The sequence below is a fragment of the Macrobrachium rosenbergii genome, chromosome 16 (assembly GCF_040412425.1).
Source record: "Macrobrachium rosenbergii isolate ZJJX-2024 chromosome 16, ASM4041242v1, whole genome shotgun sequence".
Taxonomy (NCBI): Eukaryota; Metazoa; Arthropoda; class Malacostraca; order Decapoda; family Palaemonidae; genus Macrobrachium; species Macrobrachium rosenbergii.
The window spans coordinates 13,691,257-13,708,995 of NC_089756.1; the positions used below are offsets into that span (position 1 = coordinate 13,691,257).

Sequence of the window (17,739 nt, forward strand, 5' to 3'; positions counted from 1 at the left end):
CTCTTACCTGAAAGGTAGGCAGGATGTCTTCTTGTATTTGTGAGTGCGCCTCTATAACAAGGCTTTTGAGCAAAAATGACAATGCATTCTTGGACACGGGTTTCGAGGGATTCTTCACGGAACACCAGAGGGTACTGGCAAGGCCTCTGACCCTCTTAGTCCTGTCTAAATAATATCTCAGTGCCCTTACTGGGCAAAGGACCCTTTCTTCCTCCTCCTCTGGTCCTAGAACATCCATCAGGTTTTTAATGGAGAACGAGCAAGGCCAGGGATTACACAGAGACTCGTTCTTAGCTAGGAAACCAAGCAAGAAGGTGCAGACTGCATCTCCCTGAGAAAAATCGATGCACTTGTCAACAGCATGCAGCTCGCTTACCCGTTTAGCAGTGGCCAAGGCTACTAGAAGAAGTTTTCTTCATTAAGTTCTTAGGTGAAATGGAACAGAGAGGCTCAAAGGCAGGGTCCGTTAACCATTTAAGCACCACATCTAGGTTCCATGATACGAAGTCGTATCTCATCTATTTAGTAGTCTCGAAAGACTTAATAAGATCACTCAGGTCTTGATTAGAGGCCCTTGGTGGTCCTTAGAAAAAGAAGGAAGTCCGCTATTTGAGCTATAGTGGTTTTAGCAGATGAGACGTTATTGCTGCTACACCACCTGCAGAAGACAGCCCACTTGGCCTGGTAGACCCGGCAGGTAGACTGACATCCACATATTGCAATAGCTTCTGCAGCTTGCTTTGAAAATCCCTTTGCTCTCTGACAAGTCTCTGGACAGTCTGAAGCCTGTCAGTGTTAGAGCGGATAGGCCTTGATGGAACTTCCAAAGATGGGGCTGTTTGAGAAGATGTGGACTTGGAAAGTCCACAAGAAGTTTTAGAAGGTCTGGGAACCATTCCCTGAGAGGCCAAAAATGAGCTAGCAGGGTCACAAACATGCTGCAATGAGATTGGAGCTTGTTGAAAACCACCCTTCACCACGCTGAATGGGGGGAAGGTGTAGAGGTCCAAGTTTGACCAGTTACCAGCATGGCATTTGTTGCCCATGCCTGAGGATCCGGAACTGGCGAACAAAATAGAGGAAGGCAGTAATTTCTCGATGTGGCGAACAGGTCTACTGTTGGCCTGCCCCACAACCACCAAAGGCTGTCGCAGACACTCGAATTCAGGGTTCATTCTGTTGGGAGGACTTGTCCTCATCAACTGAATTCATCTGCCAAGACATTCATCTTCCCTTGGATGAACCTGGTGGTAATCCTGACCCGATTCTGGTCTGCCCAAATGAGCAACTCCTTTGCTGCCTCGCAAAGGGAGAACGAGTGAGTTCCGCTCTGCTTCCTGATGTAGGAGAGAGCCGTGGTGTTGTCGGAATGTACCACCACCGTTCTGTCTGCGACTGCTTCTACAAAGTATTTCAGGTCCAAACGAATGGCAGACAGCTCTTTGACATTTATGTGTCGCTTTCTTTGCTCTAGAGACCTTGTACCGGAACTTCCAGAGTGCCCAGAAGGGCTCCTCAACCCTGGTCTGAGGCATCTGCATAAAAGGAGAGGTCAGGGCTCAGAAGATGTAGAGACTTTCTCTCTAAAAGTCTGTGCCTAGACGTCAACCACTGGAGGTCATCCTTTATTTCTCTCATAATAGGGATCACCAACGTGTCCGGCTGTTCCAGTTTGCTCTTACGAAAAACTGAAGGGGGCTCATATGAAGTCTTCCTAACATCACAAATTGTTCAATGGATGAGAGGGTTCCTAGCAGACTCAGCCACTGATTTGCTGAGCAAAATGGGAGCAAAAGAAGATCCAAAAACTCAGAGAGCTGATTCTCATCCCCAAATAGAGAATCTCCTGAGTTGGGGATAACTGAGATTTCTCTCGATTTATCAAAAGTCCAAGTTCCTTGGTAAGGAGAAGGGTTATCTGCAGATCCTTCATGCATTGCTTCTGTGATGGGGAGCAAAGGAGCCAGTTGTCTAGGTACAGGCATATGTTGATACCTAGAAGATGTAGCCATTTCCTGAGGGGAGATAGAACTTACATGAATACCTGAAGGGCAGTGGAGAGACTGAAACAAAGAGCTCAAAACTGGAAGACTCTGCCCCCGAAGACAAATCTCAGGTATTTCCTGGAGTCCGGATGTACTGGAATGTGGAAATACAGATCCTGCATGTCTAGTGTTATCATCCAGTCACCCTGCTGGATGGAAGATAACACTGACTGATTTGTCTCCATCCTGAACTTTGTTCTCTGTATGTAGAAGTTCAAAGTGCTTATGTTGAGGACAGGTCCCCCGATGACTTGGGAACTACGAACAAGCGGTTGTAGAATCCTCTTGAAGTATGGTCCTCCACTACCTCTATGACCCTTTTTCTTAGGAGGGATCACACTTCCTCCGTGAGAGCTGCAAACCTCTTGGAGCCCTCCGAGTATGCTGTCAATATGATCAGCGAAGACACAAGAGGAGGGTACTCTTTGAATGGAATAGAGTATCCCTCTTTCAGAACCTTGATCATCCAAGGCTCCGCGCCTCTGGCACTCCACCTCTTCCAGAAGAGGGAGAAGAGGGAGAGTCTGGCCCCTACAGGCACATGAAGGATAGGAGAGTCACTTTCTGGTAGAGGGTTTGGCTGAGGTCCTCTTGACAGACCTTGCGGTGAAATGCACCTTGGAACGGGGTCTAGAGAAACTCTGTCTGCTCCCCCGAAAGGGCTGTTGCTGCAGTGGAGGGACAGATTTCATTTAGAAAGAAAGCTCCTTGGGGTGCTTCGACGACTGAGCTAAAAGGTCTTACGTTGATTTTTTCTGCAAATCAGTAGCAATCTCCTTAACCGCCAATTGCAGAAACAAGTATTGTCTGTCCAAAGGAGAGTACAAAAGTGCTGATTTCTGGGCAGAAGTGACTCCTTTCTTGGTGAAGGAGCACCACAACTTCCTCTTCTTCAGTACTCCAATGGAAAAAAGAGCCACCAGTTCAAAGGAGTCATCCCTAATTGCTTTATCCGCGCAGGATAACATACCCAACCAATCCGATGAAAAGTCGGTCGCTAAAATGTCGTATTCCTCTATCTTCCTGGAGAGCGCTCTGATCATCCAGTCAAGAAAGCTGAAAACTTCTAGGGATTTAAACAAGTCTTTCACGAAATGATCGAACTTAGAGGAAGCAAAGAACACCTGAGCGTCGAGCAGTCTCTATCAGACCTGAGAAGTCACCTTGGGAAGAGACAGCACCTCACAAGGATGGAGTTTCTCCTGTCACTAAAGAGAGAGATCTGGCAGTCAGTCTTGCTGGAGGAAAGGCAAAAGCGGCTTTCCCTAGCTCCCTCTTCACGGACAACCAATCCTCTACCTCCTTCAAAGCCTTCCTTGCAGAGGAGGAGAGAACCATCTTAGGGAGACGAATGCTTGAACCTGCCTGATTTCTCATAAGAAATGTAGAAGCAGGCGAAACTGAAGCTGCTGGCTGGAAGTGCGAGGGGAAGGTTGCTAAAAAATACTTCAACAGGGAAGCATATGCTGAAGGAGTAGGCTCTTGGACGACTTCTTCCTCTGCTGAAGAGACAGGAGACAACGATACATCTTGACAAGGCTTAGGCAGCAGGCCCAGTACTCCTCTAACTGCTTCTTGATATGAGCAAAAGAGGGACCCTCTGACATGGGAGCAGGCGAAGAAGAAGATGGGCGCTCGGATGGTGCTGGGTGTTTAGAAGTTGGTGCCAAACTGGCCTAAAGCAGGCGCTCGGAAGAACGAGATGGGTGCTTGAAGACTGGATGGCGCTCTGGCGAATACTCTTCTCACTCATGTGGGTGCCCAGAAGATGAGCATTTCCTAGAGGAGCACTTAGGCACTGAATACTGAGGAATAATAACGAAGCAGGCTGCACCATATACTTCAACCTGGTTGCTGGATGAGTGAAGGATCTCTAGCACACTTCAAAGAAATGGGAGAGGCCTCTCTACCATGACGTCTCAAGGGATGAGATTCTCCCGGAAAACGCCAAAAATGTCTCTTATCCAGACTGGAGAAATCAGAGTCATATGATAACTGCCGAGCGCTCACAGCGAAGCCTTTCCAATGGATGTCAGAACCACAAACCACCGAATGAAATGAGGGGGCAACTGCCCATTGGCAAACCCTGCTAATCTCCTTTGGACCTCTGGTATGTCTACTCCCAGGTTCAGGGGAGTGTGACAGTGACCTTTGTCAGGGAGAATCAGCAGGACAGACAGCCACCTCCTCCACTGGCACTTGCTTAATACTGTGCACTTCGTTCGTAAGGATCTTAAGCGATTCACTTAATTTAGACACAGTACTGACTACAAGATCAAATTTGCGGTCAAACTTACACTCGAGGCTGGCAACGGCATCGGGCTCAAAAGCATGGGAGTTAGGAACAGGAGTTGGTGGTAACTTATTAAGAGGACTAAGGATGGGGGATAATGCAAGGGCAGGAGAAGAAGGAATATTATGGTCCATAACCTGAATATTAGTGATAGGTTCCAAGCTCTGAGCCCTACCTTCTGCTCTAGCAGCTGCCTTCCTTTTCCTATCCCTATCCAATTTATCCAAATGAGACCTCGAAACTTTCCATTTCTTCTCATCTCATCCATCACATTCAGCACAAGTAAGGTCTTTCGAACACTCTTGTCCTCTACATTTTGCACAGATCATATGACTATCTTAGGTCACTTTCATCATCCGGGTCTTGCAACCCTCCCTACAATATCTAATACAGGTTGACCATCACTAATCTGGCGTCACTGGGACCTGGAGGGTGCCGGATTAGCCATTTACTAGGCTAGGATACAAGAAACCCAGCAGCTAAGCACCTCATCTTAGAATTAAAATATCCCATAAATCAGTACAAGTTGGTTAATAAAGAAAAGACAATTATCAAGTACAGGTAGTGCTCGAATTACGATATTTCGAGTTTACGTTGGGGTTAGCAATTAATACCGGTACGAAAATATTTAGGAAATATTTTTAGATTTCGCCAGGCGCAGGCACCTAGAGAGACCAACTTACAATAGACCAACTTCTTTTCCTCCATCTCTTTATTCCATCTGCTAGTTAAAAAAGTAAAAGAGAATGATAAAAGTATTGTCAGTAACGTTATACTCTTGTGTAAATGCGTACAGCCATAAACAATCGAACGGGGAACTGTTGTTTTGCTACTAATCGTATCGGATAACAACTGTTTTGCTTGTATTTCAACTATCGTACGGTCAAACAATTACTGTCGTTATGTTACAAATGACGTTAAGTACTGTACAATAGGACTGATATATTTTTTACACTATACCCTTATTCGCTTTGGAGAAAAGATCTGCAAGGAAATATACTGCTTCAGTAACTTTAAGCTGCAAGTTGTAGCTGAAGCTGAGAAAACAATGTTCAAGCTGCTAATGACTATAAATTATTGTGCACTGGCAACATGGATGAAACTCGACCGTAAATAAAATTGGAGAGAATGTATTTTAAAACTACTGGGCATGAAAGAATACAAATTACTGCTGTTTTCACGCCGATAAAAGATAAATAAGTAAAGCTCGTATTATGATGAAATCAAGAGAAAATAGCGAACGGCATCTTTATTTTTTTTACATAAAACAAACATGCCCCCAAACTGGCCAGCCGCGATTCCCGCGAACGTCATATATTAACAAAAAAAATAGCTATATTAATTTCACGACAAGACGTATTTAAGTTATATTTCGACTTAAAAACACTTCATATAACGAAAAATATCCTTGTCCCAAATAAATAAAGTATCTATATTCATTTACGCTTACTAGAAGCAAGAAAAGCGCACTAAACTGAGTTAAATGCGGCGAAATAAACACCGCGTTATCGGTTCCAAAACAAAACATTGATCGCAATTTATAATACAAAAGCAATATGAGAATATACACAATTGGATACAATGCAGTAGTAAAGCATAACTTTTTAAAAGATCCATGAAAAAGATGCACATTCGTTATGTTGATGTTTGTATAATGCTGTTAATATGTGAATAGAGTTCAGTATAATGTAGGCTAGGCTACCGTATACAGTCATACCTCGAACTTACGCGAGGTTAGGTTCCGGAGCCCCTTGTGCAAGGTGAATTTTCGCGTAAGTTTGGCATGGTCTTTAAAAATGCTAATAAATGTTTATTTCCAGAGTTTAAGTACTAAATATGACCCTAATCATGCTCCCAAAGTATTAAGGTAACTTTTAAATGAACTAAAGTTAGTGTAATTTTATTTAAAATTTAGCTTATTACCCTTAAAAAAGGAATACAGTGAACCCTCGCTACTTCGCGGTTTCAAAAATAGTCGCGATATATGAAGACCCAAATATTTCATTAATTCCATTAATAATTATTAATATCTGCTAGTACTGTTGGTTCATTGCATTATGACATATAATTCAGTACAAAATGAAGTTAAACAAAAGATGCTTCACTGCATCGCGGATTTTTCAGAAATATTCATCGAAAAATTAAAATTAAAAAGTACCACCATATCGGCAGCCATATTATGGAAAAACAGCGATGTTTCATCATGTTACGTGAGAAGAACGAACGGCTTGCGACCGACCGACGCGCAAGGACTGGAAGCTTCAGATATACCCACAGGCACTCGGACAAGGCATGTGAGTGGTACATAAGAGAATATCTTATCACTGTTGATGTTTCATCTTAAATCACTGTAAAAATAATTAAAATCCGAATTTCATACGTAAGCAACTCAAGGATACTGTATACAGTCTCGTCCCAAGCTACTGTGCTGTACAGTACACACCATCTCTCTCTCTCTCTCTCTCTCTCTCTCTCTCTCTCTCTCTCTCTCTCTCTCTCTCTCTCTCTCTCTCTCTCTCAATGAAATATGAATTACTGTATCATAAACTTTTATGTACAGAATTAAAAATAATTTCATTGACAAATTTGTTTCTTTTAGCAACTAAAAAATTATTTTCCTAATTCTTTCGTTAGTAGTGAGCAGCTTCAGTCAGCTGATTCTCAAAACGTAAACATTACAAATATGGGACGATCTTTTTTTATGCATATTACTGTGATAGGAGATCAAAATAGTAATACAGGCACTCGGACAAGGCACGTGAGTGGTACATAAGAGAATATCTTATCACTGTTGATGTTTCATCTTAAATCACTGTAAAAATAATTAAAATCCGAATTTCATACATAAGCAACTCAAGGATACTGTATACTCTCTCATCACCAGCTTGTCAAGACTTAGTCAAGACTTAGTCTCGTCCCAAGCTACTGTGCTGTACAGTACACACCATTTCTCTCTCTCTCTCTCTCTCTCTCTCTCTCTCTCTCTCTCTCTCTCTCTCTCTCTCTCTCTCTCTCTCTCTCTCTCTCAATGAAATATGAATTACTATCATAATCTTTTATGTACAGAATTAAAAATAATTTCATTGATAAATTTGTTTCTTTTGGCAACTAAAAATTATTTTCCTAATCCTTTCGTTAGTAGTGAGCAGCTTCAGTCAGCTGATTCTCAGAACGTAAACATTACAAATATGGGACGATCTTTTTTTTTATGCATATTACTGTGATAGGAGATCAAAATAGTAATACAGTGTTTAAGTGCATAGGAAGTGTTTATAACAGTGTGGGAAAGGCTATACAGTAAAGCCTTTAAATATATACCATGTATATACAATATATGCCTCCCTAGGGAGGGGCCAATGCTACTTCGCGGAATTTCACTTATCGCGGGGGGTTCTGGCCCCCATTATCCGCGATAGACGAGGGATCACTGTACAGTAAAAGGCTGACATAAAAATTGAGTACTGCACAGTTTCATAATAGCGCATTTACAGTAGGTGCTTACGTATACTAATGTTACCCCTAATTCATGGGATGCCGTTTTCTTTGTCACTTAGAGTAAAAGCCGTTTTCTTTGCGCCACTAGGCAAATGTCATGTGTCAGTCATAACAAAATTATAATTCCATAAAATATCGAAAACATGTACATAATATTCGTAGTGCAGGTAAAATTCAATCAGTTTAAAATTATATACTGTACAGGTAATGACGTACAGAGAAATAATAAGTTGTAAAAGTATGTTTGAGCGCTAACTACGAATGAGAGAGAGAGAGAGAGAGAGAGAGAGAGAGAGAGAGAGAGAGAGAGAGAGAGAGAGAGAGAGAGAGAGAGAGAGAGAGATACTGTAATAAAGTAACTGTACTGCTTTTGTATCGTATTTATGCGCAAATATATAAATACAAATTTTCCATTCTGATTTTACACCTAAAAACACGAAAACTTAAAAATTAAACACACTTTTTACAGGGGTATCATCTTTGAAAAATGCAGTAACTAAGGGTATCACGTCTTGTAAAAGTACACCAACTGAACGTGCTGTAATTACATGCACATACAGATTGCACCAGCACTTTTCTCTGAGGTGAACAGAGTAATTTTCAAAGAATAACACTTATACAACTCTTCGTTACATCTCTGATACTACATTAACGAATTCATTTTATCAAATGAGCGCGACTGAACAACCTCATCTCAGGTCATGTAACAAAGACTTTGCAAATGGACATAATACTTGTATGATATTTATGTACAAAAATATAAATATAAATTTTCCATATCGATTTTACAGTTAAAAGCATGAAAACTTATAAATGTATTTCAAACATTAAACAAGCATTTTCTGCCGGGGTATCATCTTTGAAAAGTGCAGTAACTTTGCAAATGGGTATCACATCTTGTATAAGTACACTAACTGAATGTGCTGAAATTACCTTTGCATCATATTTATGCATGGACAAAAAGAAAAATAATACATTTTTGATACAGATTTTACACATGAAAGCATGAAATGCATTTTTCAGAGAGATTTTACACAAAAGCATGAAATGCATTTTTCATACAGATTTTGCACATTAAAACATGAAATGCATTTTTCATACAGATTTTACAAATAAAAGCATGAAATGCATTTTTCATAAAGATTTTACACATAAAAGCATGAAAACTTTTAAATTACTTCAAAAATTAAACATACCCACTTCTGCAGGGTTTCTTGAGAATTTCATGTGTCTGTGAAAAAATCGCGTATGACCATTAGTTAGGTTCCAGTGAAAAGTGTGTGTGTGTGTGTGAATTCGCGCAACTCGAATCGTGTAAGACCAAAGTATTACTGTATATAGCCTATACGACATACCTTAGCGTAGGCCAAAAGACAATAATAAATGTAAAAAATGGAACAGCAAAAGCATGCTTGCGTTTACAAACACCTCCAGTTTGTAGATGCAGCACACAGCGCCACCAAATCGAAGCGGCCGGCGAGCAAGTTAGCGCAGCGACCCGGGAAATTTGAAAATTAGTGCGGAAACATTAGAAATAACTCTAGCCGAAATTTGTGCAGGATTACTGATTGTTCCGGACTACTGATTGCCGGATTAGTGATGGTCAACCTGTACTTGATGAACTATACTCAGACATAATGAATCACAAACTGGAGTAATACTATCTAAACTGAACTGAAAAGCTACCAAAACAATCAGTACATCACCAAATCCTTGGAAAAAGCAAAGAAAAAACTTCAAACCAAACCACCCAAACATTCGTGGTGTCGAACAGTGGCAGAAAAGATGTGATTTTTCTCTGTTTTGTTGTACCTATTGTTCCCTGATAGAAAGCTGGGTAGTTACCTACATTAAAAAACAAATGAATCGCTATCGTTAACTTCAAATTTTTAGCTGCCGCATGAGTAGAAAAGTATAGCTGTGTAATTACTTGGCGAGTTACTTATATGAAAATAAGGTATAGAGATATAAAAATTTTCTATATCATGCACATCTAGGGTTTATATAAACTGCAACTCCAATAATTAGTTCACTAGAATTTTTATGATTATCTCTAGTTTTAAAGCAGAATAATTGTACTTTGTTTTTAGCGTGTCAAATAAAGTAAAGCAACAAAATCAAATAGTCTGAGGAGGCATTGAAGCTGTCTTAAACCAAAACTTTCTCTTTTCCCCTGCAGATGAGGTAAGTGTCACAGGCTGGCCAGGTCATGCCACTACTCTTAGGTATATCAATAAATTAACATGACTTTTTCTGCTCTTAGTTTTTCATTGTCATGTGCTTTATCTACAAGATGCCAGAACTGTCTACTGGAAAAAGTTAAGTATGAAGTTTTCATAATAAAACTAATATTGTAATAATTACCTGAACACCTGAATTCGGCCTTAATCCTACTAGCCCGAACAACTCTCAATTACCAATCCCACTACTGGGAATTTTAACAGCCAGCGTTACCAACACTGCAGGTAAAATCTTGTCACTTGAGCTACCATAACAAATGGTTGGCAACGCTGACACAGGTGTGCACCGACACTCCCACTTTCGTCAACTGCTTTATTCAAGGTCAAAATTGATGTGGGGAAAGGAGGGTGGGAATCGTTCAGGTAAGTATTACAAAATTAGTTTTACTATGAAAACTTCATATCGCAATACACTCCCTGAACACCTGAATTTGCCTGATTAACAATATTTGGAGGAGGAGGGATCAATTCTATTGCACGCCTTTTGACAACCACAGAGACGGTAGCTCACCAATCTGCTCTGCATAAAATATCCGTTTAGTCACACTCTCACCATATCAATCAATGCTTTCAGTGACGAGACATGTTGGAGAGTACTTTGATCGACAGTCAGGTCAGTACTCTTGGTCCGTCGACCTCCCATGTGGCTCTTCAGAACCTCACATGTATGGAGGAGAATGAGGCAAAGTGCACAGCTGCTGGTCCTCCGGGAGAACCATCTAAATTTGTGGCACACCCCCTTTTTACAACCGCAGAAATGGCAGCTCACTGATCTGCTCTGCATAGGATATCTATTTAGTTATACACTCACCTTATCAATCGATGCTTTTGGTGACGAGACATGCTGGAGAGTACTTTGTTCGCCCATCAGGTCCGTACTGTCTCGGTCCATCGACCTTCCATGTGGTTCTTCAGAACCTCTCATGTATGGAGGAGTACAATAAACCTCCCATGTTGCTATTCAGAGCCTCTCATGTATGGAGGGAAATGAAACAGTGTGCCGAGCCACTGATCCTCCGCTATCCAAGTGCGGATAAGGCCTGACGACCGACAAGCGAAGAAGTATCTCAGCACCGACAAAAGAGCCTAGTAGCCTTCGATAGCACCCCCTTGGACTCTGGTAGGGAAACTATCAAAGACTAAGATATTTAAAACGTACTAAACCTAAGTTCATGTGATTATACTATCACTGTTGCCTAAGAATTCTAAAGACTAAAAAGAAGTCCTCTATCTGGTTAACCTAAGAAACTCCTCACTAAGTGAATAACACCTTAGCTAAATGAACGCACCCTAGATAATAGACTTCGCCACTACACATGGACTAAGAGACTAACCCCCCGAACCTCCGCACTAAGCGAATACCACCTCAGCTAAATGAATACACTCTACATAATAGACTTCACCGCTACACGTGGACTAAGAGAATAACCCTCCGAACCTCCGCACTAAGAGAATACCACCTTAGCTAAATGAACGCGCCCTAGATAGTAGACGTCGCTGCTACACGCTATGTGGCGAAATGAACATCTCTTAAGTAAAGGAAATAAACACTGAGAAGGACTTTCAAGTAGCTGCCCCCAGAATAGAAGGCACTGAATAATTCCTTAGAAAGGAAGATGAAGTGGACATACTCCAAATACCATGCAGTCGGGGAAATACAGAGCTGAAGACGACGAAAAAGAACCCTGACAAGCCTGGGAAATCACCTCCCCCCGAAAGTAATTAATTGCATTCTTTCACAGCGGAATGGAAGGATTCCGCAGAGAGACAAGAAGTGTACGCAGAAGCGGACAGAGTTTCTCAACCTTTGATAAATAGACTTTAATGCTCGTACCGGACATAAAGATATCTCCGCTGGATCGCTGGTAACGAACACTTGCAGATAAAGAACTTTAAACGAATGAGGCAGCGTTTTAACCTCCAACTCTGTCTTTGCCACAAATTCCGGAAGACAGACAAATACGTATCATTTCTCGCATAGGAACCCAACCTAGAAACTGCCTGAAGCTTGCCCCACCCTCTAGCTGAAGCTAAAGCCGTAAGAAAAAGCAACTTCTTAGTCAGTGTCTTAACGTTATAGCTTCAATGGGTTCAAAGGCAGGGGAATGCAAGAAAAATATTGAAGTACTTACCACTAGAGATTTCAGGAAGGTGGAAACTAATTGTACCGATAATCGCTGAGCGGCAGTCAGCAACAGCCGAATACGAAGACCCTTGACTTTCCGAAGGAATAAAAGAAAATCAGCTATTTTGGCTATGGAAGGTCTAGAGATTGAATGACTTTCCTTACGACACTAACTTCCATACCTTGTCTAGCTGAACCTGGCAAGGCTTACTGGTTGACTTTCTCAAGGTAAAAGAAAGCTTTCTAGCCACAGCTTTAGGGAGTCCGGACTGTCTAGCGGCTCTCTCTACAGTCGCCCTGCAACTAGGTACAGCATGCGAGGGTTTGGATGATAATGGTGAGAATGCGGCTGTCTGAGAAGAAGTTTCGCATGGGTAGGGACATCGGAACTTCTGTAAGGAGCTCTAGAAGTTCTGGAAACCAAGCGTGTTAGGGCGAGCAGGGAGCTATTAGAGTCATAGATGTCTTGACACTCTCCTGCAATTTCCTTATTACCTGATGAATGAGAACTGGTGGAGGAAAGGCATACACCTGCATGTGATTCCAATTTGTAGGTCACATCGGTGCCTATCGACATGGGGACCACCATTAGTGAGAAATAAACCGGAAGACGATGGTTTAATCACATCGCGAATAAGTCCACAGTTGCTGGCCACTTCTGGAGAACCTGACATATTACTTCCAGAGCCAAAGTCCACTTTCCCCCCACAATACCTAAAGGGAGCGACTTAGCGAATCGGCCAGTATGTTGAGACTCCCCGATATAAATTAGGGAAGAAGAGACACTTTTCGTTCTTCGCGCCCTCTCAGGACTCACTGTGCTATAGTATGGAGTTCTGTCTATTAGAAGCCACTACTGATGCTAAACGACCGTCCGCCTCCTCCAAAGCCTGTCTAACCCGATCGAACCAAACCAGCCAACACGAAAAAGAGGCAGGAGCTGGCTTAGTGGCATAAAAAAAAAAAAAAAAAAAAAAAAAAAAAAAAAAAAAAAATTGACGAAATTGGAAGGTCCGGAGCTCTTGCTTGAGGGTACGAAGTAACATACTCAAGCATGCATCTGAAATCGTTACTGCTGGCAAGAGGGCATTCTAAGTCCACCAGAATCTCCTGCACCTCCGGATAAGAATCCTATTCCGCAATGTCCGAAAGGTCTAAGACTGGCAAAGGAAGACGAACTGAGCGAAGCCCGGACAACGATGAAGAGTCCGCAAGCGGACCACCCTAACCAGAATGCTGAGCACCCACACCTAATCAGGTACCTGGAGCTGAATCCGCATAGTTGAGCCCGCCGGGAAGAAGAGAAGGCTGAACCAAGAAAAACCCAGAGCTGATTCCCCATTATTACCAAGAGAAAGACGAGTGAGAGCAGCCAAACCCACACTGCTAAACCCTGGGGAAGGATGCGCAAACGAAATTGCTTGCAGAGGGACGGAAGAAGATGAAGAAGAAAGTGGAGAGATGGAAGAAGATGAAGAAGAAGGAGGGAGAATGAAAGAGGTAGAAGCTACCCTCGGAGTTACCACTGCCGAAAATGCAGGCGGTGCAAGCCGAGGACCGCCCGAAGAAGGTACCACAAGCCCTGACAAAACTGTGGAGTGCAAACCTGAACTGGAAGTGACAGGCAAACCCTGTGAAATACCTGATACTACCCGAACAGCCGCTTGAAGCGGAAGCAAGGGGTTGCGCATACCCGAAAGGTTGGAACATGAAACGCCTGTGGCAAATTCTGCCGAAACTGTTTTCACCTGTCCACAAGCTCCTCCTACTGGAGAAGATTGTACTGAGGAAGGAAAGACAGGAGGCAGAGGAATAGCAGACACATAAAAACAGTTACCTGTGGGGGCATGAGATGAAGCAACAGATAACCGAGAAGAAAAATTAGAAAGAATGGAAAGAAGGTACACCGAATCTGTCCCCCCTCGATAATCCTGAAACATATCCGACATGAATTCTGGACACTACTGTGTCACATACTCTCTAATGTTAAAGAAACCATTAAACAAATAACCTCTCACCATAGGTCTAAACCCGTTGAAAGACCCAGCAAATGCGCCTTATATTCCACCACATCCAACTGCAGGTCCCGCAAACTACTTTTAGAAGCTGAAAGGACACACCAGAATCTGCCTTACTAGATGGAGGAGTAGAAAACACAGAGAAGGGGGAAACTACAGTAAAAGATTCAGAAACGGTCGGAAGTGTGAGTTAGGAGCTAGGGCAGAAGGATTCTGCACCACCGGAACTGAAACACTGACTTGAGACTCAGCCAGGCCGAAAAGAAGCGATGAAGGGGAAACTCTTGCCAGAGCACAAAAACCACTTGAACCTGAAACCGGAACCCGTCCAGGAGAATGACTCTGCACCCTTAATACCTTCTCCTCACTACCTAACCCAGACCTATCCTCCTTTATCACACCTAGATCTTGATCCTGACTAACATTATCAACATTAAATTTATCAATACCACAAGAGGGGGGGGAATCTTTCACTGCCTGCTCCACGCTGAGGGGGTCGGCAGACCCTACCCACTCAGAGGCTTGCGGTTCTGCCATTTCCCTCAGCACCCATTAGGGCTGGCTCTGGAACAGGCAGGGGAGCTGAAAAGGAAGAAGGATTAGATATCGTAACACTACTACTATCCGTATCTGAAAAATGCTGAAGAAGACTAGCTATTAAATTTTCCATACTACTTGCAATCCTATCCTCTATCTGTTTGACTACCTCTGAACTCACTAAATCCATCAACTGATCTGTAGCAGAGGCCTGAGACACTTGAGGCAATGAGAATCTGACCGACGTTTGCCGCCCTTACTAGCCAAAGACTTGCGATGACAAATGTAATCCTCCATCTCTTGTGCCTTCCAATCGGAACCATCATCGCAATGAGTCTGCACATCACACTTAACCTTCCTACATACCTGACAGAATGTCTATCATGTCTCAAGGTACTCATCTGTCTCTGGCAGGAAGAAGAACCGATGAGCTCCAGCATCCACAGTCATAGGGGCAGCCGAGGTCGACGTCGTAGCCGAAGGCGTAGTAGTAGAAGGTGAAAGAGTCCATGATGACCAATTGAGACCGGGAACCAGCGAGTGGGATTAAGGCTGAATTCAGGTGTTCAGGGATTGTATTGCAATATAGAGTTTTGAGTTTCCATGCAACAGCTTCCTCATAATATTCCCTTTTTAATATTAAAAATATGAATTTTATTTTGTCGAGGGTGTCCCTCGAGTATGCATCTCTTTTTGTTTACATTGTTCGACTGTGAGTTCTTGTATTTTGAAATGTCTCTTGGCTCCCCTTTCTAAATTTCAATACATGTTAGGTGCTCTCAAGCAATTCATTATAATAAGGATTTTCATTACCTTTAGTACAGTATAGCATATAGTCTAGAAGAAAAGTAAAGCTGAAGCTGGGCAGCCAAAATGTGAGGACAGGAACTGTAATTGGTGGAAAATGAAATTTGAAAAGGGGATGTAAATGGGACCTGACGGGATGTTGCAAAAGCCCTTTAGTTATGCCTACAGTGTGTCATGTGAGGCAGGCTGAAGATTAAAAACCCCCTGAGTTATGAACTCATTAGCATCAACAATAATGAAATAATGGAAAGATTTATTGAAGTAATTTTACTTCAACACTCACCTGGGTCATGCTCTAATACTGTTGTACAATGCTCTATAACTGAATAATATTCTTCCTGTAAAAGTTGACACTGTGAAAAATTAAGTAGCAGAGGCATTTTCATTTCATTGAGCTTCAACCATTCTTCATCCTTGGGTTTTTCCCTGAAGAATAAAAAAAAAAAAAAGTAATCAAAATACCTGTATCTACACTAGGAGTATTATAAAGTAATCTTACTTTAACAAAAGACACTCTCCGCTGAACGAGATGAGGATTAGTGATTTTTTTGAAAACAAAATTATGCAACACCTTTACCAAATAGTTCTGTAAAGAAACTTAGTAACATTAATTATTTTTCACTCCCACAGTAAATTAACATCCTTTTCACATGAATTTTTAAAATGTTTACTCTTTAGTTAATATGAGGTAAGCAAACCCATTCAAGTCTTCATTATGTAACTTCCTGGCTTATGACATACTGTAGATATGTAAACTGTAATACGATTTACTGTGCATATAGTAACAGAGGAGTTACCAAGCAATTTCCCTCTGGTCAGACATATGTGTCCATAAACTGTGATTCTGTAGGACTCTGTAATGTCATAAGCACCTCTTTTCCTCTCGCCATTATTCCTTACCACAACTGTCATGAATACCAACTTGGAACCTTCGGAGGACACAAGACATCAATTATGGAGACCAATGCTGATTCCACACTGGTAAGTTCTGCTATGTTTGTGGGTTAGTTTAGATTAAGCTGGCTTTGTGCCAGCATGGGCCCTTCCCCTAAGATGTTGAAGAGGATAAGAGTCCTGCAACTGGACATCTAGTTCTCTAGCATTAAACTTTATGCAAAAACGTTTAACTTTAGAACAATGAAAAAAAAAATAAAACTTCGATACCTTTTTTGCCTTCCAGCACCTGAGTATTCTTCATAACATGAAGCATGAAGAGGTCTCTTTTAACCAAAGGCCATGAACACTGAGTAAAGACTTTACAAAGCATTTCAAGTCAGGTAACAAACAAGAGAGCGGATTTAATTCAATACATCCAAAAGTATGTAAAAAAGAATGACTAAAAACTAATAAAAACTATGTGAATTTTCCAGATTCTTTGGTACATGAGGAATTCTAGTCCAAGCTACAATGCAGCACAATTTAATCAGATACAAGGGCTGAAGAAGTTACTAGGGCCAGACATAGTAGAGCTCTCCGTACTAAGAAAAGCCTATAACCAAATGATGAATGGAACATTAAATATTTTACGAAAAATTACAGACACTCAAGGTAACCAAGAAAATGCTCGACATTCATGCAAGTAGGTCCTTTCATGAAAGCTAATATGTAACTAGTGTTTCACCCACAGTATTATAAGCTGTAAACTTTGCTATTAAGGACTAACCTGGGAAAAAGATCATCTTTACTTCTGATTATTTTTTGTCTAAAATTATACTCTTTAGTTTTATGTCATGGTAACTTCGCCTGCACTGAACCTGGTAAAGGTAAGTGCTCAAGAGAGCCAACTTGAATACTAGAGGCCAAAAAAGGTGCATATTAGATTTGGAAATTTCTCTACCTCCCTTTTCTACATGTTTATTCTAATATTTGATTGATGGCATGAAATTTTCTAATATATATTTCCCACTCCATTCCTCTCATTGTTTTTCCTTCACTTTTTACCACACAGCTTCTTTCATTTAACATTATCACAAAACAGCCATATCAGTATTTGGTAATAATTATACCAACTCCATGAAAAACACTCCTCTGGTGAAGAAACTTTGGATTATGTGTCTGCAAAGAGTGAATAAAGTGAACAAAACTAAAAGCAAAATTCTTTTGTCACAAGATCCACTAAAGAATGCAATTACATATACAATGCTGCCTAGCTGTATGCTATTATATTACTCTTCAATAA

General features: G+C 41.5%; 1 protein-coding gene across 8 annotated transcripts in view; it reads right to left on the bottom strand.

Annotated features, from left to right (window-relative positions):
• LOC136847102 (AH receptor-interacting protein-like) overlaps window positions 1–17,739 on the bottom strand; it is a 756,409-nt gene that overhangs the window by 45,941 nt on the left and 692,729 nt on the right. For all 8 annotated transcript variants that reach the window (XR_010855613.1, XR_010855612.1, XR_010855614.1 and 5 more), the window contains one exon: window positions 15,844–15,986. Coding sequence is in view for 5 of the 8 variants with exons in the window: in XM_067118413.1 (XP_066974514.1) it covers window positions 15,844–15,986 (143 nt within the window). In the remaining 3 variants the exon portion in view is untranslated. The remainder of the gene's footprint in view (window positions 1–15,843; window positions 15,987–17,739) is intronic.